This window comes from Solea solea, chromosome 8, assembly GCF_958295425.1.
Source record: "Solea solea chromosome 8, fSolSol10.1, whole genome shotgun sequence".
NCBI lineage: Eukaryota > Metazoa > Chordata > Actinopteri > Pleuronectiformes > Soleidae > Solea > Solea solea.
In genome coordinates, this window is record NC_081141.1 from 17262201 (window position 1) to 17289594 (window position 27394).

General features: G+C 37.9%; 1 protein-coding gene across 3 annotated transcripts in view; it reads left to right on the forward strand.

The window, feature by feature from the left end:
• Window positions 1–693: 693 nt before the first annotated feature.
• fancc (FA complementation group C) overlaps window positions 694–27394 on the forward strand; it is a 34519-nt gene continuing 7818 nt past the window's right edge. For 2 of the 3 annotated variants that reach the window (XM_058636064.1, XM_058636065.1), the window contains exons 1-15: window positions 694–852; window positions 4341–4588; window positions 9058–9145; window positions 9306–9400; window positions 14000–14107; window positions 14188–14252; window positions 14545–14709; window positions 15212–15368; window positions 19021–19076; window positions 19585–19684; window positions 20875–20950; window positions 22422–22530; window positions 24449–24626; window positions 25744–25956; window positions 26649–26854. In XM_058636064.1, coding sequence (XP_058492047.1) covers window positions 4427–4588; window positions 9058–9145; window positions 9306–9400; window positions 14000–14107; window positions 14188–14252; window positions 14545–14709; window positions 15212–15368; window positions 19021–19076; window positions 19585–19684; window positions 20875–20950; window positions 22422–22530; window positions 24449–24626; window positions 25744–25956; window positions 26649–26849 — 1773 coding nt within the window. In that variant the 5' untranslated portion in view covers window positions 694–852; window positions 4341–4426 and the 3' untranslated portion in view covers window positions 26850–26854. The remainder of the gene's footprint in view (window positions 853–4340; window positions 4589–9057; window positions 9146–9305; window positions 9401–13999; window positions 14108–14187; window positions 14253–14544; window positions 14710–15211; window positions 15369–19020; window positions 19077–19584; window positions 19685–20874; window positions 20951–22421; window positions 22531–24448; window positions 24627–25743; window positions 25957–26648; window positions 26855–27394) is intronic. The other variant, XM_058636066.1, reaches the window with a different exon arrangement.

Consider the following 27394-nt stretch of genomic DNA (forward strand, 5'->3'; position numbering starts at 1 on the left):
GGACAAGGCCAGAAAATATTCTCCCATGTAGAACTCCAAGACAATTTATAGTTGTGTGTGGTCACAGTGACCTTGACCTTTGACCATCAAATTCCACTCCATGTCCATGAGTCCATGTAAATGTTTATAATTAAGTGTCTTACAGGGGTTCTTAAAACATCATGTTCACAAAAATATTAAGTCACTGTGCCCTTAATGTTTTGACATTTTTATAAAAGTTAATTTAACCAATGATAATGTGGTGGGGATGGAAGAAGAAGTTGAAAGGGAAGCTGAAAAGTACAACCCCTCTCATCCAGGCAGTTCAAGAGCACATTTGGCCCCAGAATTAAACATATTATTTTATATCAATGAAATAATTCTAATGAAGATTTCTACATTCACAAAACAAACCTTTCTTGAAACCTAAATTCAGTGTGTTTGACAAGGAATTCCTATCATTCTTAAATACAATACCCTTGAAATAATGAAAATTAAAAATGTATAAAATTATTTACTTATCCAGTGATGTATGTATCTGTCCAATATGTTACTTTTACGTTGTAATTTTTATTCATTATTTTTATTTGTGTAAGGTTTAAATAAATATATTAAAAAAAAAAAAAAAACAACCCTCGGAGAATAATAGGACCTATGACTCAATTTCCCAGCAGGCACTGCGGGACTCTCTCAGCCAATAGCCTCCCCCGTACACGGAAATGTGAAGGAAGAAGAGGGAATTTCAGTTTGTGTGACTTGCCTTGCTAAACGTGTGTTGTTGTTGTCTGAAAATGTGAAAACTGAGTGGACGTAGCTGACCTTTGCTGTGTGAAGACCGACAATAGTTTGGCGTTTTTCCTGAACGTCTCACACGTAAGTCCACGTCTGCGTTAACCGCAGCTTTAGAGTACTTGTTCTACTCTTAACAGCCGAAATAGCTATCAGGGATGACAAGGCTGTTATGTTTTTGTCGGTTTAAAGCGTTGACAGGCATGTTCACACGGCTGTTATGTAGTGAAGTTATTCTGTGTCAAATTAAATAAAACTGATATAATATTTCCCTACAACTACATGTACATGTAAAGTGGAGGAAACACTGGCATCATGTGGTGTGGAGTAATTGGTGCACCTGAACGTTTCAGTGAAGGTTCGTGTGCAGAAAAGTGTGCAATTACTATCAAAAAGGGAGCAGTTAAGTACAAGACAGGAAGTTACAATTACTTTCATGAAATTGTATTTGTACCAATTATAGTTTAAAAATCTATTAAAAGTAAAACGTAGCTTATTTAAAATGTACTTGGATTCTTGATTAATTGAGTAGTTGTTTTGTCCATAAAATGTCATAAAATGTTGAAAAATGTTGATCGGTGTTTACCGAACCTGGAAAGATGATGTTCTCGAATATCTTGTTTTGTCCACAAACCAAAATTGGTGTTTTTGTTATATGGAGCTAAGAAACCAGAAGATATTCACATTTAAGAAGCTGGAAAATCAGATAACTTTTTTAAATTATTAAAAAAATGACCTCAAACCCATTAATTGATTATCAAAAATAATGATGATTTATTTAGTAATTGATTAATAATTGATTAGTCAATTAATCGTTGTAGCCCTGACATGGATTAAAAGTTTCTTATTTACTTGTAACAGAGTGTCCTGTGTAGAACAAAAAGTATAAGCAAATATAGATTCAAACAATTAAAAAACAACAACAAAAGAACAAAAAAACATTAACTATCGAGCAGGGTATTAATTCTATGCATTGGATATGTATTTTGATCTAATTTTCAACAAAGATTCATTATATCAATCAATTTAACAACTCACAGCTGGTTTAGTACAGAGGCAGTAAATTAAAGGTGTCAATTAAAAGGTCCAGAGAGAAAAGAATTCCTCATGCAAGAGTCTGTCTCCCCCTGTATATGTCCTACTCTCATTTTTGACTCTGGTCCAAACACTAATATGAGATGCCAGCATCTGTATCCAGATCAGAACAACTTAGCTAATATTAATAAATGAATACAAATGTATGCTTATTACACATTTTGCCCCCCATTTCAACATTCCACTGAATAAGTGAGTGGAGAAAACGTAACTGATACCCAAAGTCACTGAGCGGTTTGATGAATAAGGAAAGGAAATCATTTTATTTTGTAAACCTATAGCATTTGATTCATATAATTTTGTTTTTCATCAAACCATTTCAAGATCCCACATCTGTGTTGACTATGTTTTTGCAGTTTTTTTTATACATGTATGGGTTAGTGTGGTTGCATAAAAAATGCCAGAAATAAAGAATGTCAAGTTAGCTAAATTAAACTCTTCCTTTTATGACTATTACTGACGGAGCACTGAATCCAGGTGTCCTTAAATATAACATACTGCAGTGTACAGAAAATAATTTTGAGAAAGTTAACTGATTTGATTATACTGAAATAACGTCAACAATCTCATAATTGGAACAGCAAACTTACCCTTACCCAAAGTCCACAAACTTAGCTTAACAAATTTTCAAGGTAATATTTGACCAGTCACATCTCATTCCTATTCCAGAATGTGTTCAGCCAACATGAGAGCTCCTGTTGAGAGTGTGTTTGTGCTCATGTACATTATTTTTGTAGCATGTGTAACATGTGTTTGCGCTTACACCTTTTGTGTGAGTATTATGTACAGTATAAAATGCCTGTGTATATGTTGTATATGCCAATGTGTCTGTGCATGGTCGATGTTTTGGTAGGGAGTATCTGCTTCTTAGGTATTCAGCATGCAAGTTCTTTTCCACTTCTGCTTTACTGAAAACGTAGTCCCCAACACAAGTCAACAAGAAGCGTTTGTTCTTAATTTGGTTGGGCTTTTTTCCTCCCTGAAAATGAGTATTTATATATTCACATCAGTGAGCCATAGGGGCTTTCCAGCAGAGATGATGGCAAGGCATTAAACAAATCGTATGTAACGAGGTGATCGTAAAACACAACCCTGTGGTGTCCCACACAGACCTGTCATTATGGCAAAAAACAACAAACACACACATACCCACACACCATTCTCAGGCTATATGCAGACATGAAACACATCCTCACACATATACCCCCATGATATACCCCTGCACTGTCAATTTCTCAGTAGGCACTCTGGAACGTACAGAATGTCGGAAAAGGCTTTGTTGCCTACAGCTTAATGGTTTAATTGGATGGTTGTGGTAACAAGATCTTAACATAACTAGATTAAAACATGTTGCTTCAATTTATCTTCCACTTATTGTTACTTCCACTCATTGCATTGCCCACCTTTGCTTTTGTAGACTGTGGTAAATGATGTGGGCCACACATTCATGTATTAAAGCAGAGCTTCATTACATTGTTAGCTCATTATGTACTGGTGATGGTTGTTGTGCTTAGAAAGGTTCAGTTCTGACAGATTTATTTCAAAAGTATTTGTATATATTTATTTTTTTATTCAAATTATCTAAAAGTAACCAACATGCCAAGTCATGTCTTTAGTTATTGTATGTTTTATTCCAGGAATAGGGTACATCATTTATTAATAGGTAAAACTTGATGATTGTTTAATAATGTATTACTTTGATGACAACCGTAACAATGGAAACAGTTGCTCTTACCACGTCAAATAGTCCTAATTAATCAGTGATCAAAATAGTTGCAGATTAATAATCCTAATCGTAGCAGCCCCACCTTCTTGTAAGGATTTTCTGGATTGCAATCAGCCTTTCCCCCCAAAAACCCAACAAATCAACACAGTGTGTGTCCTTGGGGTAATAGTAGTATGGTTAACTTTATTTCCTTCCTCTTTAAACATTTGAAAAGCTAATAAATAAAGTGCTCTCTGCACTGCCTTTTGTTAATCACTCGTGGCTGTAGATATGCATCTTTGTGTATGTGCATGACAAATAGGGCTGCAAAAATGAATCTCCAACAATTTACATAAAGTGAGGAAGGTTCAAATAAAAACTTTTTGTTTAGATTTAGATTTTATCCTCTTACTTGAATACGATGGTCTTGCATTTTATGGAACAAACATGCAATCGATTAATCAAGAAGATAATCAACAGCTTAATCAGTAATAAAAAGCATAATAATAATCATTAATTGCAGCCCTTTATGACAGACAAACGTGGACACACTGTCGTATAGTTATTACTGTTCAGAAACTCCACTGTACACCTTTTAAAGATGTTTTGTTTTCACAAAATGTCACATTTGTTACAGTCAAACAGTGAAACTTTTTTAAAAACATATAGGGAGGCTGATATTTTACAGTTGTATGACGTGAACATTACTCAGTTCTAACAGTAACAAAAGTGCAGGTAATGAGGATACTTGTGTTTTGTTTATCTCATTCAGGTCTCCTTCTTAGCTCTTAAATAACTTCACCTAGATAAGAAGAAGCCCCATGTTTCTGTGGCTGCCAGTGATCCAGCTACAGCAAAATGACTGAGCCTTTGCTAGATGTCCAGGAGAAGCAGTTCTGGCTGGAAAAAGTGATGGCATGGGGCCAAGCTGACAGTTCAGACTCTCAGAAGGACATCAGTCTGCACCTGAGAAGACTAAGCAGTTACCTCCAGCAACTGCTGACACACATCAACAACATGGTAAGCACATAACATAAGTTGAGTCTTCTACTCCCATATGCCTGTAAAGTCTAATTTAATGGTGTATAAAGTGTATACAGGCTCAACACATCTTACCCAATGGAATAAATTATATAATAAACAGCTAATCAGTTATGCTGAGCAGCCAAAAAGCCATCTGATTAATGAAGCACAGAGTTGTTTCAAATACCAGTTCAGTGCTCACACACTTGCAGACGTGCACAAGCTCACTCTTAGTCCCCGCCAGAACATGAACAGTAAGTCCAGAGTTGGTAGGCTCCTGCTAACAGAGGCCGCTCTGTGCTCTGTGCAGAGGCTGTGTATGTCTGGCTGGCAGTGCTGCAGTGTTGAGTTAGTCAGGTAATAGCCGCAATGGGACCTTCAGCGCTAACCTAATGTATCCCCATATCAGGTCGGCAAATTTGTGAAGGCAGCAGAGGACAGGAGGGGTGCAAAACTTTCAGATTTCAGTGCTACTGTCATGCTTCCTCCTTTCACCTATTTCTCCTCAGGGCTCCCTCTTATAACCTCCCTTTCTCTCACATTTCTCCCTCACATAATATGCTCTTTTCCTCATGTACATAGTAGTTTTTCTTGTTAGTTTTAAAGTCATGGTGCTCTTGCAGGTTTTAATTTGTGACTGTCTTCAGTCCATGTGTTTTACTGTAACACTCTGGTTAGAATCAGTCTCAGTGTCTGTGTCTGTCTTATGTTTTAGTTTTTCTCTACTCTGGCAACTGTTCATGAACTTTTATAGACTAAAGCACTGACTGTCTTTCTCTGTTAGCATTATTTGGAGTGCACGTCATACAGAGGTGTCACTGTGATAGGGATAATGATCAAAATGATAAGATATGATATAGCTTATGATATGGTTTCATTTGGCCTGACGTTGTTTTCACTGGCAGATGACTCATAAAACACAAGCTGGGAGGAGAGCCTACTTCTTGGCAGCATTTTGTATCACTTAATGACTTTATTTTCCTGTGGCTTATGCCCTGAGATGGAAATTACCCAGAGTTATTATTAATTTCAAGGTACACTTGGTTGGAAGTTTTTTTTTTAAATCTCAGCCCTTTTAAAGCCTTTCTTAATGGAATTCTTTGACGTGTTTCATTTAGTCACAGCGCTCACTCTCTTCTGCATTGGGTTTATTGAATATTAAGCAGCTGTTTCACTTAGCATAGCGTTGCACTGAAGGGAAGGTGGACGGAATAGAATAATCTTGTCATTACTCAGGGGTAACCACCTTAACCAGTGTGACATTGTCCTAATTATCTTAAATTTAATTAAAAAAAACATTCAGGTTTTTGTATGGATTAAACAAATGAGATATAACTGAGCCTCTGCTGGCTCCAGCCTCATATTGAAAGCACAAATATGAGAGTCGATTGTTGATCGTCTTATTTACTTCTCAAAGGGAAATTAAAAAAAAATAAAAGCTTTTCCAAAATGTCAAACTATACTGCTGCTCTAGCTTAGCTAATGATGTACCCCTGTATCAAATGTCCTATTCAGACTAACAGTCCAAAATCCATACAGCTTTAGTTCATTATAATATATGACATTCATGACAAGCATTTTTATTCACCTATTCTCTGATTGACTAATGGCAGGGTTTTTCCATGTACATGCTTGCCATATACAGATCCAGATACAAGGGTGATGATATGATACATTTTGGGATACCATAAGCTAGACGTTATATTTTTTTCCCCCTCCAAATCATTTGAGAAAAGCTCTCATAGTTAAAATAACAATGTTTTATGCAGTAAAGTATTTGTCTAGTGAGAGGAGCAGGAGTCAAATGGCCAAAGGCCTGCTGCCAACACGTAAATGGAGGCGTAAATGCAACACAAAACCTCTGTTAAGAATATTTTCCAATAGATTGAAAGAGCACTTCAGAGAATCAATACCATATCATGCCATGAGGTATAGCAATATCTTAGTGTATTGATATTTTCTTACATCCCTGAATGTCATGCATCTTGTCACATTAGAAAACCTCTATGTATTTATTATTTTTTTGTTGCTACAGTAAAAACACGGTGTTACGACACACTCGAGCGTATGTTATGTTTATGTTCTCACCATAGTAACTTCAATTTGTTGTTTGGGCTACTCTGATTGCTGCTCGGTGATGTCAGAGACAGAAGTGTTTCCTCACTGCTCTCTTTATTATTGTCTATAAACTTGTCCCCTTTGCCTCCCTTTTCGAGAACATTCTTAGTCACTTCTGTGTAAGATGTCATTCCACTAATCAAAACAATACTTGGTCTCAAAGCTCATTATAATTAGGGATAATGTTGACAAGGCTTTGATGGTGATTTGGCCTCAGAAGTCAGTGATAATTGCTTTCTTTTGTGATGGCCTATTCCTATGGGCCTTCCTGAAGTCACGAAGAACTCTACTGTCTCTATTGTAAATGATCATTCCTTCTTGAATGCATCACTTACACATATATACTCACATAGACGAAACGTTTACCATGTGTTGTTGGATTGATAGGAAGGCTGAGTTTTGAGGGCTGCGTTCCAATCAACATCAGTTGCGTTATGGGGGATAATAATGAGCGCTTTGAAAGAGACTTGACTCGGCCCCTTACAATTATGCTTCCCATTAATGTGATCTCATCCACTTGAATGAGTCAAGTGGGACTCACTGTCTGGCTGATGCTCTTTTACAATGTATAGGCCTAAAGCTTCCATAACAATGCTTCAGTATGTCAAGACTGATTATTTCCTCATGAAAAGACCTCTATTGAGGTACATTTAAAATGGACAATGGACAGTTAACTGGATCAGTAACTTAGTTGGACTAATTATGAAAATGCGTTATTGATACACACATATAAGAGTATGACAGGATTAGAGGTGTTTACCTAATGCCAATTTTTGTGCACGTTTTTGCAACATTTTAATAGTAACAAATAATTACTGAAAAAACCTTTCCATTGCCTTTTATGTCTGTACTACAGTAAAGACAGTGAATATATTTTAAATGGAAAAAATAATGCAATAATTAATACTTATAATATAATATATATATATATATATATATATATAATATAATTATGAAAATACTAAACTTTGTTTAAACAATTACAAAGCAGCATTTATCAAGGTTCTGAGAACAAACATATGGAAACCTACATAAACCAGCAATAATCAGCCAGTTAAATAATATTTGGCCTTTAGACAGGAGTGTATTGACAATGATGTGATTATTGGTCCAAAGAAAGAAAGTTTTGAAAGCCCAACAGAAAAGCTTTAGCTTCCACAGTACATTCATGCAAGTGAAGCCATATTTGGTTAATAAAGTGCTTCAATTACACCTGGAGATTTTATTTTGTGGTCTATTCTCATGAAAGCTGTTATTAACAGTCCAGCTAGCCCAGGGGCAAAATTTGTGATATGCTCTGTTAAAATAAAAACTAATATTGTACACATGCATGATTCATGGGCAAGTGTGCATAGAAGCTTGTAAAATTAAGTCATACACGTCACCTTTTTTTTTTTGATCAAACGGATCAAACAGTTGATATGTTTTACAATATCAACTGTAGTGGTATTGTAAAACATAATTGAGTCTATGGATTTATTAAAGCCAGGAAAGCAGTCCGGTGGAATGGTACACCTGTGTTTTCTTGAATCAATTAATTTCACTTGAAAGTGTTTTTCTCCTGTTTAAACTGTGTGCTTGTTGCTTTTCAGTGGACAATTAAAAATGATTTCTGAATGCCTTTTTTCATTTATAAATAATGCCCCGCTGCCATATTGTCTCATGTTAGACTGGAACGATGAGTCTTTCAGTCACACTCTTTTGGTTTTGGTGATTTCAGTGAGCTCCCTCTGTAGCATGTCATATTTCAAATTGTTCCCAAAAGTAAGTGCTAATGTTTGCAAACGATCCTGATCCTGTGTTTTCAAAACAGAAATGTGTTGGAGATCAGGATCAAAGTTTATTCTGCATTAGGTCAAAACCATGGATATTCTAATTTGATGTGAGATGAAATGAATCACATGGTCTCATGTTGTTAACTTGCAGACGCATACACACACGCGCTTAATTCCTTCCAGTTACAGCACCATAGACCAGAGCTCGGTTCTACATCTGCACTGTGTTCTGTCTACTGTATCTTTCACTTTTGACATTCTGGTGAGATTTTTGACATGACGCAAACAGTTTGGGTTCTGTAATGTTTAGTGTAGTGGTAATAGTTTGCTAGGTTAAAAGGATAAAATGGGAAATGATGAAACGGGTGAGGATGTGTTGATATGTGTAATATTTTCATTTTGTATTTACTTTTATTTACTTGTCATGTTTTAGTTAGATTATTGCTTTATCTGTCTTGCACCTAAACAAATAAACCTATGAAGTGTAGCAGTTTCAAAGGTGTAAGGATATTTAAGATATTATTATTAAATCCATTATCTCATATCTGTGGTTATCTCTGTTCTTTGCCTCAGAGCTCCACAACAGAATCCATGAAGAGGCTGCCCTTCCTAGGCCAGTTTCTTGGCCGACTGTGTTGGAACGCTTATGTTACTGCTGATGGTGAGTGTTTCTGGGCAGATTTAACAGAATTACTATGGATCAGGTCCAATGTCATGTTAGCCTCTCAGTCTGAAATAAGGTTTTCAGAACCCCCACTAAAACAGAAGTACTAATGATAATAATGATACTGAGATCTTGGTGTGTACTATGATGTCTGCAGATACAAGCAGAGGGTTGCTGTTCCAGTGTCTGTGGGGACTGTACTCACAGCATCCAAGTAATGCTTTGGAAACAAAAGCCAACCAGTGGATACGGGTATGGAACAGATATTCTTTCTATTAACAACACTCAAGGTTCATTAATAAAAGAGCAGCAGAGTAAACTTACAACGCAGACTGTATTTCAAATGAGGGACAAGGTTTGTCATAGGTTTACGTAACCCATGACGTTTGTTTTTTTTAAATATATAAATCGGGCTGGAGTGCAATGGTTACCCAAATTAATCCCCTGTTCACACCCTGCCTAGAGGTATTGTTTGTATGTCATTTCCCATCATTACTTTAACCTTGTGCCTGTAATGTTTCTAATAAGATAAAAATATGAAATGCCATCCTTACCCGTATCTCTCTCAATAGTTTTGGTTTCATGATGTAGTATTTTTGGTACTTCTCACTAGAGCTGAAACGATTAATTGATGAATCGATTATTAATCGATTACTAAATTAATCGACAACTATTTTGATAATCAATTAATCGGTTTGAAGCTTTTTTCATGATTAAAACAAGATTTCTGATTGTTTAACCTTCTTAAATATGAATATTTATATATATATATTTTCTCTGGATAACACATTAATCATTAAAAGTCAATCATTTTGGTTTGTGGACAAAACAAGACGTTTGAGATCATCATCATTTCCAGGTTTGACGAACACCGATTTTTTATGGTTTTCTGATATTTTATGGACCAAACGATTCATCGATTAATCGACAGATTAATCGATTATGAAAATAATCGTTTGTTGCAGCTCTACTTCTCACCAAACATGGGTTCTATAATGCACCTGTTGTCTAAATGCATCCATGTTAAATTTTTTCTTGATCAGAAACAGCTGTACAAGAAATAAAATGGAACAGTGCAGCAGCCTCATTTGCCATATGATCTCCACTCCAGTGGGACATCATTTAGGGAAGATTAAAAGGTGAAGATAAAATATTCATGAAATTAAGTTGTGGTTTTAATAACAGAAATTGTAACTGAATATTCTCTGGCCTGATCCGTTTGCCGTTTGTTGGTGTCTGAATGAGTTCTGGACAAACTTGACTTAGAGAAAATTAACAGATCATCCTTTAACATATTTTTTCTCTGAGTGTCTTTAGGCTGAGATATTCTGTTCAATTTAACTTTTTAATAGGATGGATGAGTAAATGTCACAGCATATTCTGTAAAATATCAGCACGACTGTTTCACCACCTCTTGTCACCAGAGAGGGATTGGGCTTGATATTATGGTTGGTTGATCCTACTCTTTCAGTTTTTAGGGCACATACACAAAGGAGGGAAAGAGAACAGAGGGAAATCAAGATTCAGCAATTTTCAACTCTGAGAGGGTTCACACAGATGGTGTATGATAAACAATGTGGGACCTTCACATTTTAGCCAGATTAACTGTGTTTGTATTCTTTTGATTAATTTCTCATCTAATAAAACATCTTGCTAATTAAAACAGGGCCTTGAAAGTAAACCTTGAATTTGCCAGATGACCCATAAAAGGGGAAGCAGAGTGCATGTGTCTGTTGTTGTGTTTGAATCTATGTCTGTGTTTTTATGGGCACATGTTTTTGTATGCAATCTATATTAATTTAATGTGCAGAATGTGGCTGTGATGGAGGATGAGATGGTGCAAAGATTTATGTTACATATTTGTAAAGCCTTGATTATGATTAATTATGAGATTAGTATGCCTAATCAATAATGAAAATAATAGTTGGGTGCAGCTCTGGTTTAAATCCAGCCTCTCTATTTATGCTGTGTTTTCAACAGTGTATAGAACTAGTTAATCTTTGTTCTTGTTGTTTTACTTTGGGTTCACTCGGGCCACTCCTACCAAAACTGCACGCATTTTATTCTGTGTCCAAAGAGCACAAGTACAATAAACTTTCAGACCAGCCTCTCCTTTTTCTCCCTCTCTTTTCTTCCGTAGAAGCTTCCACTTCCCACTAATGACAGGAATGGCGGGAAGCACAAAAAAAACCTATTCACCACATCTCCGCCTGTCTTGAGGAGCAGGGCAGATGCATGGTTTTAGGCCAGAGATGGTGTGTGCCTCTGTGCGTCTCACTGTGCTACCCTGGAATGCTGAATGCAGCCTGTTTTTGTTAGCCCCATCTCATTTGCTCCCCAACATTGTTTTCTTGCTGCTGGTGCTCAGTGGCACCTAAAATACTGTGTTTGTGTAGCTTTGTGCATTTTCTAGCGTATATTTATAAGGTTCTATAAGGATACATGCGTTTTACTGCTACTGTCAAAACCATTAGTAGCCACATGGATTTGCAAAGAGTATTAAGCATTTTTTTCCGATCATGTCTTCACTTCACCCCTCCCTGCCTGCCTCTCCGTGCCACATCTGAGTGATCTCACTGTGTTTGATGAATGCTTGGTATTGCCACATAGCTACAGCAATGTTCAATAGTACTTTGCTCAACTGGTGTTTTTCTTAACATCCTGTACCAGCAAGGGGGACCACACAGTGCCACACAGATGCTGAGGAGATGACAGGTGATTAGGGCATAAGAGTGTAATATTAGAGGGTCAGAGGATAGACACTTGATACTTGAATGTTTGATGTGTGTCTTTAGTGAGGGGTAAACCATTGGTATTCCTTGGGGCTGCTCTGGCTGCTTTATAGTTTTAAAACATATTTCTAAATCTTAGCTCCCAACAGCTGTTATATTAGATGCTTTTATCTGAAGATGAAACAATAACACTTCCCTATCATTTTCTCCTTCCTCTTCTTGGGTGTCATTCCTACACTGACAGTTCTATTTATATTTAATACATTCAATCTAAAACGGTAGTCTAGCATTATGTAAAATATCATTGTGAATGACATGGAGGAATTTAGGTATAACTACTTTATGGCTCATTAGAATACATATTGTGCTTAATTGTACATGTCTGTATATAAATAACACGTGTCCATGTGTTCATAATGCGCTCTGTCAGTGCACCAAGTTTGAGCACAATGGCTTACAGCTCCATTACTTTTACTTGGTCACCCTGCCTGTCTTCTCTTCTCATTTCCCTCATTTTATCTTTGCTGTTTTGGCCATCGGAGGCTATACTTGAGTCTTTCATTGGTTTTGAGAGAATTCAATCATGGCCTAGTAATTGTTAACAGGCAGCCATGAAAACCAACCAAAGTCTTTGCCTTGTGCATTTTTCTATGTCCTATGTTTTAATTTTAGATTTATAGAGGGATAATTTCTATGGCAGCAGCATGTCAAAGCCCCCGAAGCCAGCTCAGCTGCAGTTTTCTGTGAGAGAAAGATGACTTTTGACCTAAAGTATTTGCCAGCCATCTATCCATTTGTCCTTAATCCCATTCCTTCTGGTGACCACACCCTTTCTTTCCCCCCTGATCCAAATGCAGCCATTACTGTGCGTTCCAGTCTCTCTCCGCCATTCCTTCTAACCAACCTTTCTTCTGTCTTTTATCCCCCAGCCCCTCTGTGCCTCCTTACAAGGGTGGGATAAGTGTGATTGGTTTTGTATGTACTCAGAGTGCAGGGTTTGAGGGTGCTCAGATGGTAGTGATGGGGTTGTTTTCTGAGACTATGTGGAGGGTAAGCATCCTAGCGTGCTGTAGGGCCTGGCCAATGAAACCACACAACTCCACCAACAGCACTGCAGCACTCCTCTCCCTGGGATTTTTTTTTTTTTTTTTTTCATAACCCTCACTGTTTTGCGACCTTGTTTTCTACATTATGCCTCCCTCAATCTCATTCTCTCCTCATCTTGATCACAGATTCTGTTTTATCTGCAGTTTTACAGTGATTTGTCCTTTTTTTTACTCCACTCTTTGTGGAGATGATGCTCCTCTGCTTTTGGTTCATCTAAGTTGTAAAAACAGATGTGTGCCGAAGACGTGAGGCCCTGGCTGTTTATGTTGGATCACACTTTGTATCAGTAAATCAACTTATCATGGTCAAGTAGAGATGATTGTTTAGGTTTAAATCAATCTCAAATTTAAACTTCTAGGCTTTTGTTTTTTTTTTTTGGAGGGAAAACCAGTTAAGAAAATTCTTGTTAAATGTGCAGTGTATTAATCATTAGATCACTGACTGCTGTGTGGCATCATAATTATTTTTTGGAAATCCTAACATGGACAGTAAAATGAGTCAATATGTCTAAAATCCTCCTTGTGTCATTAAATATCTTTATTTATTGAAGAAAAGATTCTTTTGAATCTTTCCTTTTTCTGAACATTATCCAAGCACAACTTCTGTAACATTTTAACTGACAGAGTAAGTTAAGGTGTGTTCCTTCATTATGATGAGCCCTTTTCACAGATGAGAATAGCTGAGTTTATATGTCTGGTTTTATCAGTGTATGATGAGGCCCCTTCTGAAAAATGCTTGTAAAACACCAAGGCTCTCCATAACAAAGAATGTTTATTCTGAACTTGCTCATATGCTGTCCATACATTCTCATTTACTGGAATGCCTTTTCACCACTCATGCGGTTCAAATGATATGACGCCATCCGAGTCATCCTGTATTCCAGTAACTAATTAGCTTTGATGTTACTGATCTGGGGGTCTAGGCAGATTGTATTAAATCCTGTTCCCTCATACAGATATGCACATTAAATGTTAATAATTTGCTGCATGATGTGTTTCTCACCCACCCACAGAATGTGTTACGTCAACTTGCCACAGAAGAAGACGATGCTGTGGCACAGGCGTTGATGAAGCATTTGGGTGTACCGTCTAAAGAGTATCATCTCAAAGTCCTGAGAAAGGTATTCTCTGTTTATTGTTGTTGATCTGCATTGTATATAATTGTGTTGACATAATGCATATTTGCATTTCCACTTTTTAGATGGTAGCATTGCTGCAGGAAAAGGTTGGAAAGAGCTGCAGCGCTCTGGGTGACATAAATCATAGGTACGGCATGATTATGTTCATAATTGATTTTCTGCTAATTAGTTTCTTCACTTATTAATGTATTTATATTGTACCTTTTCAAAGAACTTTAATTAACTGTCTGGTCTATGAAATTGTGACTAAAAGAACATCACATTTTCTGAAAGTCCTAAGCGATAAATATTTTGTCTTTGTCAAGAAAACATATAGATTCTCTACCCAAGATATTGTTAACTTTCTATTTCCAATCTTTCCCATCTTTGATAATAGTTTGCTATATATTATTCAACATCACCTGAACATCTCTGTACAGGTGTTCATGTGACAGCATTCTGGCTACATCAGAGGCATGTGTCCCTCTGGTTACATGTCCAGAGGCGGGTCCTCTCATTGGTTTACTGCTGCAGCAGCCAGGGACTTGTGTCAAAGCAGCTCTCAGTGAAAATTTCCTGGATGCCCTTACCTCTGCCTACTCAAGGTAGGGGAACATGGAAAGACACAGGAGTAGAGACGCGTTGAAAAGCCTAATTGTCTGAAGTAATGTTTCAGTTATAGTATCTTACATTGCAGTTTGTTTACAATCCATCAATGATGTTGTGCATGTTTGTGATTAGGCTATCATCAACAAGTTTCATTTAAAACTCTGAATGTAATGGAACAAAAAAAATCCCTTTTATTGGCATTTATGTACTACCTTTTGCTAATAAGCCCACAATGCATTGCATTTTACAGATGTTACTGTACAGCTTTCAAATGATGCTGCAAATGGATATCTCATTTACTGCTCACTCTTATTGTTTCTTCATTATACCAAGAATAGTAAAGTGAGGGGAGGGACTTACAATGACCTGTTTTATTTTCTACAAAGCTGTCACCAAACATGTGATGTATATACAAGTGTATGGATGGACTATATCCAATGATGTAAGATATGAAATCATTTGACGTGACATAAATGCATCACTTCTGTTCTTTTCCAGCCATGGTTTGTTATTGGAAGAGCAGGCAGTCGTCTCTTTGTGGTGCCACAGTCTGTCTAGCCTGGAAGAGGCGGTGCTGAGTCTGCTGCAGTCTGTTCTTACCAACACGGGGTCAACACAACACAAGCTGGAGCAGCAGGTATCACAGTCACTGCTGGTAGGTAGTTGGAATAATTACTGTGAAAACTTTCATCTTTAAATGCACAGTATGTAATTTCTGTCAGTAGGGGGATCTTTCATTCAAAACAACAACAAAACACCTTTTGATGATGCCATGAAGCAGCGTGGGATCATGGGAATTGTCTTTTTATCTTGTTTGGTTCCCCCGGTGCTTTTGTGCTTTATGGGGAGAGCTTCGGCAGGAGAAGTAAACTGGCTAAACAGAAGTGCAGAATATTTCTCTTTTCAATGTTTCATAGCGAGATTGACCCTACTCAATAACTGATAAATAAATGTTATATCTTAAACTTTATAAATTTAAGGAAATGCGCAGGTTAGATTCTGTCATTAATTACTATTCAGTCAACAGCTTGTCACCTGTATCAGGTTTTGTTTTTTCTTATTCTTATTTGCTTAATATTCCTTACCTCACCCTTCCCTTCAAGTGTGTTGAAAAGCCTTCAGTAAGCATCGAATCTCAAAAGATATTCAGTTAGCCCATTGTGGGCTATGGTAAATCCACAATGGATTTAAATTTAAATATGAATGTTTTATCTTTTATTTCTGGCAAATTCATCTAGTCACTCAAATGGATTTAGTCTTATTTAATTTCTGTTGATCAATTTAGCAATTAATCTACACCTGAATCCAGGTCTAGTTTAGTTTAAGGGTAAAATGTTTTTTTTTCTTTCAAACCAGCTAATGGAAACTGTTTAAGATTACATTTCATTGACCTCCATGAATAAGTATTTTGGTAGCACCTCAGAAATGTATTGTGGGATAGAATGGATGTATTCCATATGGAGAGCTGAACTTGTGATAAGGAGAGTGCATCTGAAGTGTCTGTAAATACCTCACATGTCATCTTTGTAACTGCTGAGGCCTCATTTTATCTTCACGATCTCAGATGCAGTGAAATGTGTAGAATGTTATGTCTTTGTACTGTGACGTTATGTGCAACTTTACTGCCGAACGATTTGGCAGCATTTCAGACTGCTGATAAATTGGCGATATATTGCTGCTGGTAAATGGGTTTGTTATGTACATAGTTTGACTCATCTGCCCTGCATTACCAATGCGCAGAGATCACTGTGCACTCCTTATGTGTTCAGCTCTAATTTGAACAGTTTTGTAAGCGGTAAAACCAAACTGTTACAATATAAGTCACGCTCATTTTGCTCTGAGAATGGACTGTTTTCATATGTACAGTTCTTTATTGACTGTTTTTGCCTGGCTAACTCACACCAATTGGCTTTGCTCTGCATGAATCTCACATCATTTGGCTAGCTCCAAACCACTTCCCACATCATTTGGCTTGTGCAACACAGACTTCACTGTGTGGCGGAAGCACTGAACCCTCTGTCACTGTAGCCCATGCTCCTCGCTTCATATAACTTAAGATCATGGCCAGTTCATAAGTCAGGATATTTAACATTAAAAGAGTAGATCGTTGTCATGACAGTGCAGTTGGAAAACAGCAGTGAAATGGGTTCAACTTTTTATCCCGAACTTGGAACATGTTGGAACAATTTAGAGCACCGACTTAATGGAGCATAACAATAAAATAACTGAATGTATTGCAGATTACAGACTATTCAACAAAACCTGGACAAAACTCTGAAAATAGAAACATTTAGATGTGTTTCCAGGGTATGTCCATGTCTTCCAATTGTTTTTGCCAAATGTCTTTGCCCAGCAATAAAGCAAATTTTGTGTATGGTTATAAATGGCATCCTGTTTACCTAAGTTGCTGATTGCATTACCTTTGGTAGCTATAAATGTCACAGAAACCTGAGTGGGAGAGAAGAATTGACTGGCTGATTTGCTTCATGTGAACTCGGGTTTGTCAGTTGTGTTGCTCCTGTTTTCCCAGAGTGATGGTCCACTTGAGCTGTGTTTATAACAGTGAGGCAATGTGCACTGTCTAATTTTTGTAATGTCAGTAAAAATTTAAGATGGATCGCATTCGGAACACTATAGTACGTGACTGTTGATTGCACTTCCAACCTATTGAGTTTGTAAATACTTCTGTGTGGCTAAGATGAATCCTCCTGTGTAAACACAAAAGTGTGTGTGTGTGTGTATTTGTGAGCTTGTATTTGTTACCTCTTTACCTTTTCTGGCATGAACCTTTTGAGACTAAAACCTGGTTCTAATCAGTCAGAAACTAATTTCTAAGGAACTGGTTAAGTTTAGGGCTGAGATTTAACTTGAGTTGTTTACCTTCTTGTTCATCTCTGATTGACCTCACGTCACGTGCATGCATACAGTACATGTAAACCCTTTCCACACACTTCACCCGCCATGGTTTTGTTAAGATATTACATCTGGTTAAGTGTATCAGTTGTAAAAAGGGTGGGCGGCATTTGTAAAAGTCTCACTTAACCTTCAGGGTTTTTTTTGGGTGTCAGATGTGTGTTTCATGTGAGTGTCTTTGGAGTCAAGTCTGTGTTATAGTGTGTGAGTTAAAGAGGGGGGGAAAGCAGGGGTGTGCGTGTGCAGACGGGCTTCTTCCTCTCCTCACCTTCCTTTCACTCACTTAGTTTAACTGCAATCAAAAATGGGAAATGTGAAATTAGGCTCACATTTCTTGTTTTGGCCCGTCCCGCCCCCCATGTGATCCAGTGAGAGACTTGGGCCCAATAACAATAAATACTCACTTCCTGGGCTTGACTGCCAAAAACAGGATGTTTGTTGTATGCTGTAATTGACCCTCCTTGAAGTGTTAGTGGTAAGGTATGGAGGAGGATGCTAAAAATCCCCACATGTTTTCACAAGGGGGAATCATGACAGTTTACACACATGCTTGCGTGCTGGTGTGTAACCAGATGCACGCTGACGTACTGTAATGCACACGAATGGTATGCGAACAGTTTGGCCACCCATACCCGCACAGTTAAGACCAGTTTTGTTTAGTTAATTAAATGTTGTTGCCCGAATGGACAAAAAAGAAACGGCTATATCAAAACAGAGAATGAAAGCATTTTGCTTTGTTTGTTGGGACATTGTAATGACACCATATAAACACTGGGTGGGGTTGTTTGTTCTTACTTTAATTGGTCTGGAGCACTGGCACACAGTCAGTTGTGCAGTAACATGTGTGTCTGGACTCAATAGAAAGAGACTCTTATAAAAACCAGGGTGTGGCTTATATATACTAGTATCATACCATTGCAATACTGTATACCAGTTACCACTTTTAACCAGGCACATCAGTGGCAGCTTTTAAATCAGCAACACGACAGGTTTGTTCATGTCGGATTTGACGTTCTTTTCCTTTCAGTGTGGAGGGGTTCAGGGAAGATTAATTAGGGAGTAGAGGAAATAAAAAGGGAGGCAGATATGAGCTGTACAGCTGTTAAATGTTTACACTTGGGTATTTAAGAATGTGTCAAATCTAAAACACATGAAGAGTGTACATTAGGAGATCATGAGAGAATCAGTCTGTGTGGGCCTGACAGTGGCAAACCAGCATTGAGAACGGGAACAAACTGAAGCATGTTGAGACGATGCAACAGTGACACCTAGTGGTCTCTTTTGTTAGTACATTTCTTTCTCATCTTGTGTTTTTTTCTGCACTTTGTTTATGTTTGGTGCTGGATGTTAGTGATTTTATAGATTTTATAGATTTGTGTCTTTCTGTGTTTCAGCCTAAAGCCTGTGCTCAGCATTACTCAATATTTTTGGTTGTAAATGACATCTTCAGGTGAGTGCTGGTGTGTTTTATTCTGAGATTGCTGTGACAGTTATGTTTTTTTGTTCAAAGTATATACAATGCTTTAAAAGTTTATTAGACCACCACCCAAAGCCACAGCTGCTTTAAATTAACAGCATTGGTAACAGCATTTTTTTTATCTTTCTGTTATCGTTAATACACCAGTATGTAGAAGCGCTTTAATTGAAATGATATTTTATGTATTGAAAAAATGTGTGAAGCACATGATTATTTCTTGGTTAAGCCCAGTGAGCTATAGGTGAATTCAGTTTTGTTATTTGCCAAATAAATAACAATAACATATTAAGTTTTTGAAAGATTTCTAGAATATTTATGTTTTCTGGTTTTTATGACAGGTGGTCTAATAAATTTGTTAAGCACTGTATATGCTACTTCACTTCAGTGTGCACTTCTCAGTTGTTGTTTTGCATATGTTGCTGTTGATGTGGTGTGTAGTACATTATATTGACACATATGTGTTTTTGTGTGTGTCTGACAGGTCCACCCTTAAACATGCTGAGGGAAACGAGTGTGTTAAGTCTCTTATACAAACCTTTACCTGCTGTTTCCTAAAGGAAAAGGCACTACTACAGCCTCAGGTAGGTGGATATAGTTTATTTTGGGCTGCAGGTGATGTCCATTAGTTAATCTGCCTATTGCTGATTTATCATTTGTAAAAAAAACAATGCATGATTATAGTGAATAATGGCTGTTAGAATTTCCAATTTTCCCATCATTTAAATTGAGGGGGGGAATATGTTTGTGTTTTTGCAAATATTTAGTTATCAGAATTGTTTAATTTGTATACTATTATTTGCAAAAACAGCAGATTAATCAACATTTTAGAGGTTCTTGGACAAAAAAGTACAAAATCTAATTGCAATATTAATTTGTTGGAGGTCCTATATGTTTTCCTATCACAGTTTATTTACTCTTCAGGTGCAGCTGATTTCTTAATCAGTAGGTACACGACACATTAGTCTACACTTCCATGCCATATAGGATGAGCCAAGTGATTCTTTTTTATACTGCTGCTTTAATGGTTATACTGACATAATGTTTAAGGATTTGAAAGCTATTCCTTTTAAGCACTCAGTGCCACAGAAGATAGAGTTTCACCAACTTCACCAACCAATACAATTTTGATAATACAGCAAAGTTTATGACGAGTGAAACTAATCATCATATTCTCTAGAAATCGATGAATTGTTACATTTATGCAGCAGGCTTAGGTGATGACACAGTGGGATGAACAGCATCCTTCTATCCTTCTGCAGGAAAACACACACACACACTCACAATAAACTTGCCTAATAAACAATGAATGCAAATCAATTTGTATGTAATAACTGTATAGAGAAAACACCCTCATAGACTCTACAAGATATACTTTATATAAATGCGTTGTTTTGTTGTCGTCCTACTTTGTATTCTTTTCCATTCACATCATCAAAAGGCAAGAAAAGGAGCAATGTTTCTTCATAGGTTTGATATATTTATTACTTACTGCACTATTTTGTGAGTAGAGTTTTACTCTTTTTCACCTCTATTTACCACTAGATGGCAGTGCTACAGTGCATTTACAGTAGACTCGGCTTTTAAATGGCTGTAGTCACACTGCACTTAACGCCACCTATTACACGCTACATTACACATTAGCACCTACTGTTTCACCGTTACACAGCCTCCCATTCAAAATGTCATTTTTCAGGCTGTCAGAGCACAGTGATGTATGAGTTCAAGGCAAATGAGATTTATCTTTTACAAAAAGTGCTTTCTGTTGTTCCAGATGTGTGTACCTTTGAAGGTTTTCTTCCCACAGACTCCTCGGAGTCTGTTGATTCCTCTGTTGACCCTGCCATCAGGTCAGTGTGCAGATACGCTCTTCCTGTTTTTTTTAGATAATTTACCCTCATACAATGAACAAAACCATGTATTGTATAAAGGTGCACTCAGGTACCCTTTAACCGTGCATACATAGTTCTCCTGCTGTAGAGTGAATGGACTCCAGTGTTCTTAATAATCAATAATAGTGAGCTATTATTGAACTCAAATCAATGTTTTATGTCTGCTTGTGACACGATGTTGAACTGAAGTGAAGGTTACATATTCTCATAATGATTTAAGTGTCATTTCTTATTTCAACTCCATACGAAAGTTTAATAACTGAAACCATTGATTATCTCACACAAACACACTAATTAGAGGTAGTCTGATTAATTTTGTAATAATTGGCATTGGTTGATTAATATTTAATTTCCTAACTGTGACAGCTCTACCACCTCCATTCCATCCACAGCCACTTTCTTATTTTGTTTTTTTTATTTGTTAGAAAAAAAAAGAGAGGCTTATTTGGCAGTTGAATGTAGGTTTAAATATTATGGCAGGGTGGATAAAATAACCAAATGATTATTTGTAAGTACATTTTTTTATTATTATTATTATTATTATGTGTTTTTATGTTTGATTTTTAGTTTATATATGTACATATACAGTACATACGGGTAGGTGAACTGATCAATCATGTGGGCGTACAATGTATATAAGTGCAGGGGCACAGTGGAGCAGTGCTTATCTGTATGTGCCCAGACTGGAGCCATTTAGGGACACACTGTAAACAAGCCAGAAGTCTGAGTTAATTATTACCCTCTGTGTGTATGTGTGTGCGTGTATGTGTGTGAGAGTGAAAAAAGTAGAAGAGTTGAAGTTTTATCATGATTTATGCACCATCTAAAATATACGGCTCAGCATTGCATTGTTCAAACCGTCAGAGAGCAAGATGTGGATTTAAGATACCAAGTGTCTGAAATATTTGTCAGTCTGTTTGTGAGTTTCTTGGAATTTAGTGCAAAATGTTATTTATGACAGAACAATGTAACGCATCACAATACCAGGCTTGCCCTTTAAAGCAGGTTTAAAAAAAAAAAAAATAATAATAACAAGAAAGAACTTAAAGAAGTTCATCCAGCTCTGCAGAAGAAATACTCACGTCTGTTATTTGGAAAGTAGACGGCAGTAACTTAACTTTATTTAGTGTGAAGTGTTTTACGTTTAAAAAGAAGAATCATCAGACAGACTATGGGTATCTGTTGTGGTTATTCTGTACTGTTATGTTGAGTAAATAATTAATGAATTAAGAAAATATAGACTCTTGTGCAAATGTTAAGGAGAGATTAGTGGCAGGCCTAATTCTTGGTTCAAAGGGCTTTATAATCCTGTTGTGGGACACGAGAGTGGCAATAATGTTGCTGTCTAACCTGTGTTGAACTGTAAAAAATATGCAGATTCTCATCAGTAGTAATCATTATTTCTGTGTTTCTGAATCTCGTCTTACAGAGATGCCTCAGGAGGCTTGGCAACATCACCTGAACTGGCTCAGCAGCTCATTACAGAGACTGACTGAGGAAGAAGAGGAGGGAGACGAAAACGGCAGCAATAGCACCAGGTTAGAGACAGAGAGGCTCGTAGAGAAAGAATGTGTTAATGTGTGTCTACTTCCATCACCCTAGTGAATTCTTATTTCCATTAGCTGCTGTTGAGGGGGTGGTTAGTCAGAGTTTTTCCTCCTGCATCACAGCAGAGAGGTCCTGGTGCACTGCATGGCTCCTCCAAGTGCTCATTAAAGGCTGTTAGCTTGGGAATGGGAGAGCTGTGTTGAAATCAAGTGTTGGAAAGAATGAGAAAGGGAATGAATGAAGAAGAAGAAGAAGCAGGGCCCAAGTGGACGGAGGAAAAATGAATTAAATGAAAGAGAAAAAGCAGCGAGTGAGCAGCCTTGGTTTGACAGATTAGAAGAAAATGAGGACATGGGATGTGGAGAAAAAGCAGAATGTAGTTGATGTCCTAGAGATGGCGACAGCTGACTTTATACCCACCAGCTGTGGGTTTTTTTACAGGGCCCATTATCCTCACTACCACTCCTTTTCTGGAGCACTGTGAAAAATTCCCAAAACAATGATCCGAGCCAGTGGTGGGAAAGTAGTACGTTGTGTTGCCGTAAGCGAAGATGCAGCTGCCAGAGCCTGCAGAGGGCCACTGCTGCTTGTATTTGGGAGCCAATGGGAAAGGGGGGAGATGAGGAGGAGAGCTCTAATGAGGGTATTAAGGAAATTTGAGAGAGATTCTTGTTTACGCTCTTCTAAGTTTTAGCCTCGCTGTTGCAGCTGTGTAGCTCCGATTCACATCTTCGTTCTCTTTCAAATCTCAAGTTCATCTCGCATTCGCATTTAGCAATATAATAATCCTTTTATGGCAATTTTTAAATAGCTCATGGTAATAGACAGCAAATTAAGTGTAATTTATTGGGCTGACAATTATCCGTTGGACTTAACAACCGTATTTTTGGGCAGCAAACTGGAGAAGGAGAGGGTTGCACGTTACACTTTACCTTGGAAAAACTGAGGGTTGGGATTGGTAGAGAGCCAGGCTATTTACAAATGAAGTCAGGCCACCCAAATCTCCTCGGTTTATTAAAACCTTTATATAGCACTTGTAGCCCCATATACTTGGGACGTCCCACTGTAATGTTGTTTGTAAATGGCAATTGCAAACAGAATTACCACACAGTTCAGCCACAGTTTGTCATCACTGCATCTGTGGATTGGGTTGGCTAAGATGTGATTTAGGAAGTTTATGTTACTTTGACCACATGCACCTCCATGAAGGCCACTAAAGTTGAGGTGAAACCAGACACACCGCAGCTAGACGTTGTGATTAGTTTCCAAAGGTCAAGAGCAGATTTTTGTAACCTTAATATAACTGATGAAATTATTCACTCCTTCAGAATTCTAGTCCACACAGCATGAGGCGTGTAGTTATGTTATCTGGTGTAATTTGTCACTGCTGCTGCAGCAGTAAAATCAAATCCTTTAGATTTGATCAAGCCATGTTGAGTCATGTGTTTGAAATCTAGTGTGCAACATTTAGGAGGTTTTGTTGGCAGAAACCAAACACATTACCCATTAATATGTTTGTAAAGGTGTATAATCACCTTTAAAATAAAGGATGTTTGTTTTTTATACCCTAGTAACAATCCTCTTTTATGTGTACTTTAGGCAGGGACTTTGCTTTATGGAGGTTGCCATCTTGTGCCACAATTTATTTTTTTATTGCAGCCTAAATAGACAAGCATTTTGAAGCTAATGCTTACTAGAAAAACAAAGAAAAATGGCTCCACCTACACAAACCAACAAAGAAAAAGAAATGGCCGGAGTGGGAAAAATGAAATAGTCTTTACATTCTTTCTGGCATACAAAGACCAAATAGAGGATGAGTGGACGAGTCCTCCCTTTTTCTCACCATTTTCTATCACTGATTCTTACACGTTACCTCGATTGCTTAGCGTGGTTTCTTGTCCTTTCCAGTAGGGGGCACCATAAAGTGTTTGAGTCCTGGTTCCTGCTGGTTCAGTGTGGCCACTGGGTGCAAGTGGCTGTTCAGCTACTGGGGACAAAAGGACTTGAGAACTGTGGCCCGCTTCTGTGGTTGCTCACCTTCTACTACCACCCAACCAACAGGGGGCACCAAAGAGCTGTACAGCTGGTAAGATTTGCTTTTGAAACATATTAGATTTATTTATTTGGCGCCTTCATACGTCTCGTTTACAAGAGGACTCGATTTGTCTCCGCCTCCCTACTCTCGTATTCACAACTTTGTAGTTGCATCGTGACGTTTCTGCTCCTTTATTCATCATTTGTCATTTTTCAGTGGATCTTAAGTTAATATATTATAATTCTAGACTTACAGAGTTTGTAATTTCCCAACAATTGATGTATATTAATGTTACCTGCATGTATAGCTGCTTTTCAGATTGTTGTGTTCAGAAATTCCCATGTTGTGATTGTGAACACAAGTTTCCCCTCCACTGTATGTACATTATACTTTGTTGTACTTGTTTTCGAGCTAATTAGCAAATCTTAGCATAAATATGGCACATGCTGTGTAGTAACATTGTCAACATGCTGATGTTACTGTATAATATAAACAGCCTTGCTGATCTGTTAGCATGGCTACAGACACCGAAGGGTTAGGAAACTCTTGTAAATCTGCATCAGCATTGCTGCTAAGTCATGAAGAATAACACTGTATTCATGTTCATACAATCATTTTAATTTGACTGCGTAAAGTTGTTTGTACCCTTTTGTAGACGAGACAATATCATAACTCGGCAGCACAACAATGTGGATGCTCTCTCAGCTGGTCTGCTGTCGCTGAAAGCCACAGAACAAAAACAAAGAGAGAAACACATTAAAGAATAAATTATGGATGACCCCTATCTGAGAGGGAGACAGTTGAGACAGTGGCGAGCAGAGGGAGAGATACAGATGAGAGAGAGGAGCTGGGTGAGAAGGGTGATGTAGTATTGATTTCTCAGTGAGTGTCTGGCCAGTTGGCCTGAGTTTCATCTCTCTGTCTCCTGTTTGTCCGCCTCCTCTCATAACCCTGGGAGACTCACTTTATTCACCGTCATCTCTCCAATTACGACCTTAGGTTCAACTCACACAGGTTGTCTTTGTTCATCATTTGTGAAATACTAACGTATTGATTTTTGTTCATGTGCAGGAAGGATACTTATGGCAATGCTTCTTGATTCCAGCGTGGTCTATAAATAAACGTCTCATCAGCTGACTTTCAGTGTATCTTGTTTACTATTTTCCAGGTGCGTACCAAAGAGGCGTGGAACCACCTCCGCTCTCTTCTCTCAGCATCTGCTCATCCACCCTCTGTCGACCTCCTGCAGCCATTGGTCACTCTGCTGTCACCACAACCTCAGCAGCCATCAGCGTCTCCTCTATCCATCCTCAGCCTCCTCGTGAACGTTGCCGTTTTTTCCCAGCAGCCACTGAGCGAGTCAACACACATTTTACAGACGGTGAGAAAAGTGATGCACAGTAAATATTTCTGTAATGTAAATGTAATCACAGTGTGGATGACTGTGTTATACTAATGGACTATACAAAAATGTCCTGTTATGAAGCCTCCTGAATTGCAAATTGACTGGTGCCATGACAGTTTTTGCCATCTGCAATTATACAACACCAGCTGTCGGCCACACTGGTGTCCACTGTATTGTCTATTTTCCACTAAATGGGAAAATTATTTATAACATCAACACCATGTGCTTTTGGAGAAGACCTGAAATAAGCAATTGAGACCATAAACTCCTCAGGAAAATGTTTACTGATGTTGTAAATCAATGAGAAGTGGGCTCATTTTCCCATAGACTTCCATTCAAGTCAAGTTCTTTTGGTGACGAGCAGAGTCGCCCCCTGGTGGCTTACTGCTTCACTTTGGAAGACAATGTCCATTTTCTCATGCAGTCTATGGTTTGCAGTTTGCAGTGGAGAATATTAGATATTATACGAGACACTTTAATATTAGGTGGTATTTGTGGGTCTGGTCACTTTCTTTTAATGCAGAATCTTTTATTCCATGCACATCAGCTCTTTAGTTTCTAAATGGGCAACTAATCAGTCTTTCAATTCCTTGTGTTGCTCTGAAGAGGTTTGGCCCTCAAGCAATATCTTTTTGTGTGTGTGTGTGTGTGTGTGTTGTTGTGACCAGGTGGTGGATCGGTCTGGTCTGCTTCAAGAGGCGGCGTATGTTCTCAGCTCACTGGAGCTCAGACTAAACGCAGGAAGCTGCTCATCGAGCAACACTAACAGAGTTCATGTCAGGATCAAGGCACTGCAGAACACTCTGACACATATGAATGCAGCATGGTCCATGGAGCCCTGCTGTGAACCAGACGCACACACACTGTAAAGGAGGTGAGAGCGCTTATTCACTCACACACACACACACACACACATGCATTAATACAAAGAACCACACACAGCAGTGAGTTCCTCCTCGGTGCAGGGTTTTTTCAGGACACATTTTGCCAATTGACAAATTGCACACACTTTTGTGTGGATGTGCTCGGGACAGTGACAGGAATATGTCAAAACACCTCACAGCAAGGACAGATTATGCAGAGAGGCTTCAATTATAAACACACACATAAACAGCACAACTCCAAGGCCCACAAGGACATTTTAGGAGTGACAGATCGCACTGCAAAGAAACATCAGTGGTTCAACGTCCTCCCACTCGTACCATATAACTGTCTCACAAAAGAAGTCCTTTAGGCTACACATGCTGAATGTGAGATATTTAGGTCTGAAGAAAACTCTCTGTAGTTGGTATTAGATTCATAATTGTAGTTAAATGACTATTTAAGTGATTTTACAGCATTAATATTGTATATCGTAAACAAGCAATTTCTGCAGATCTATAATGGCTAAATAATAGGTGAGCTGTGGCATCAT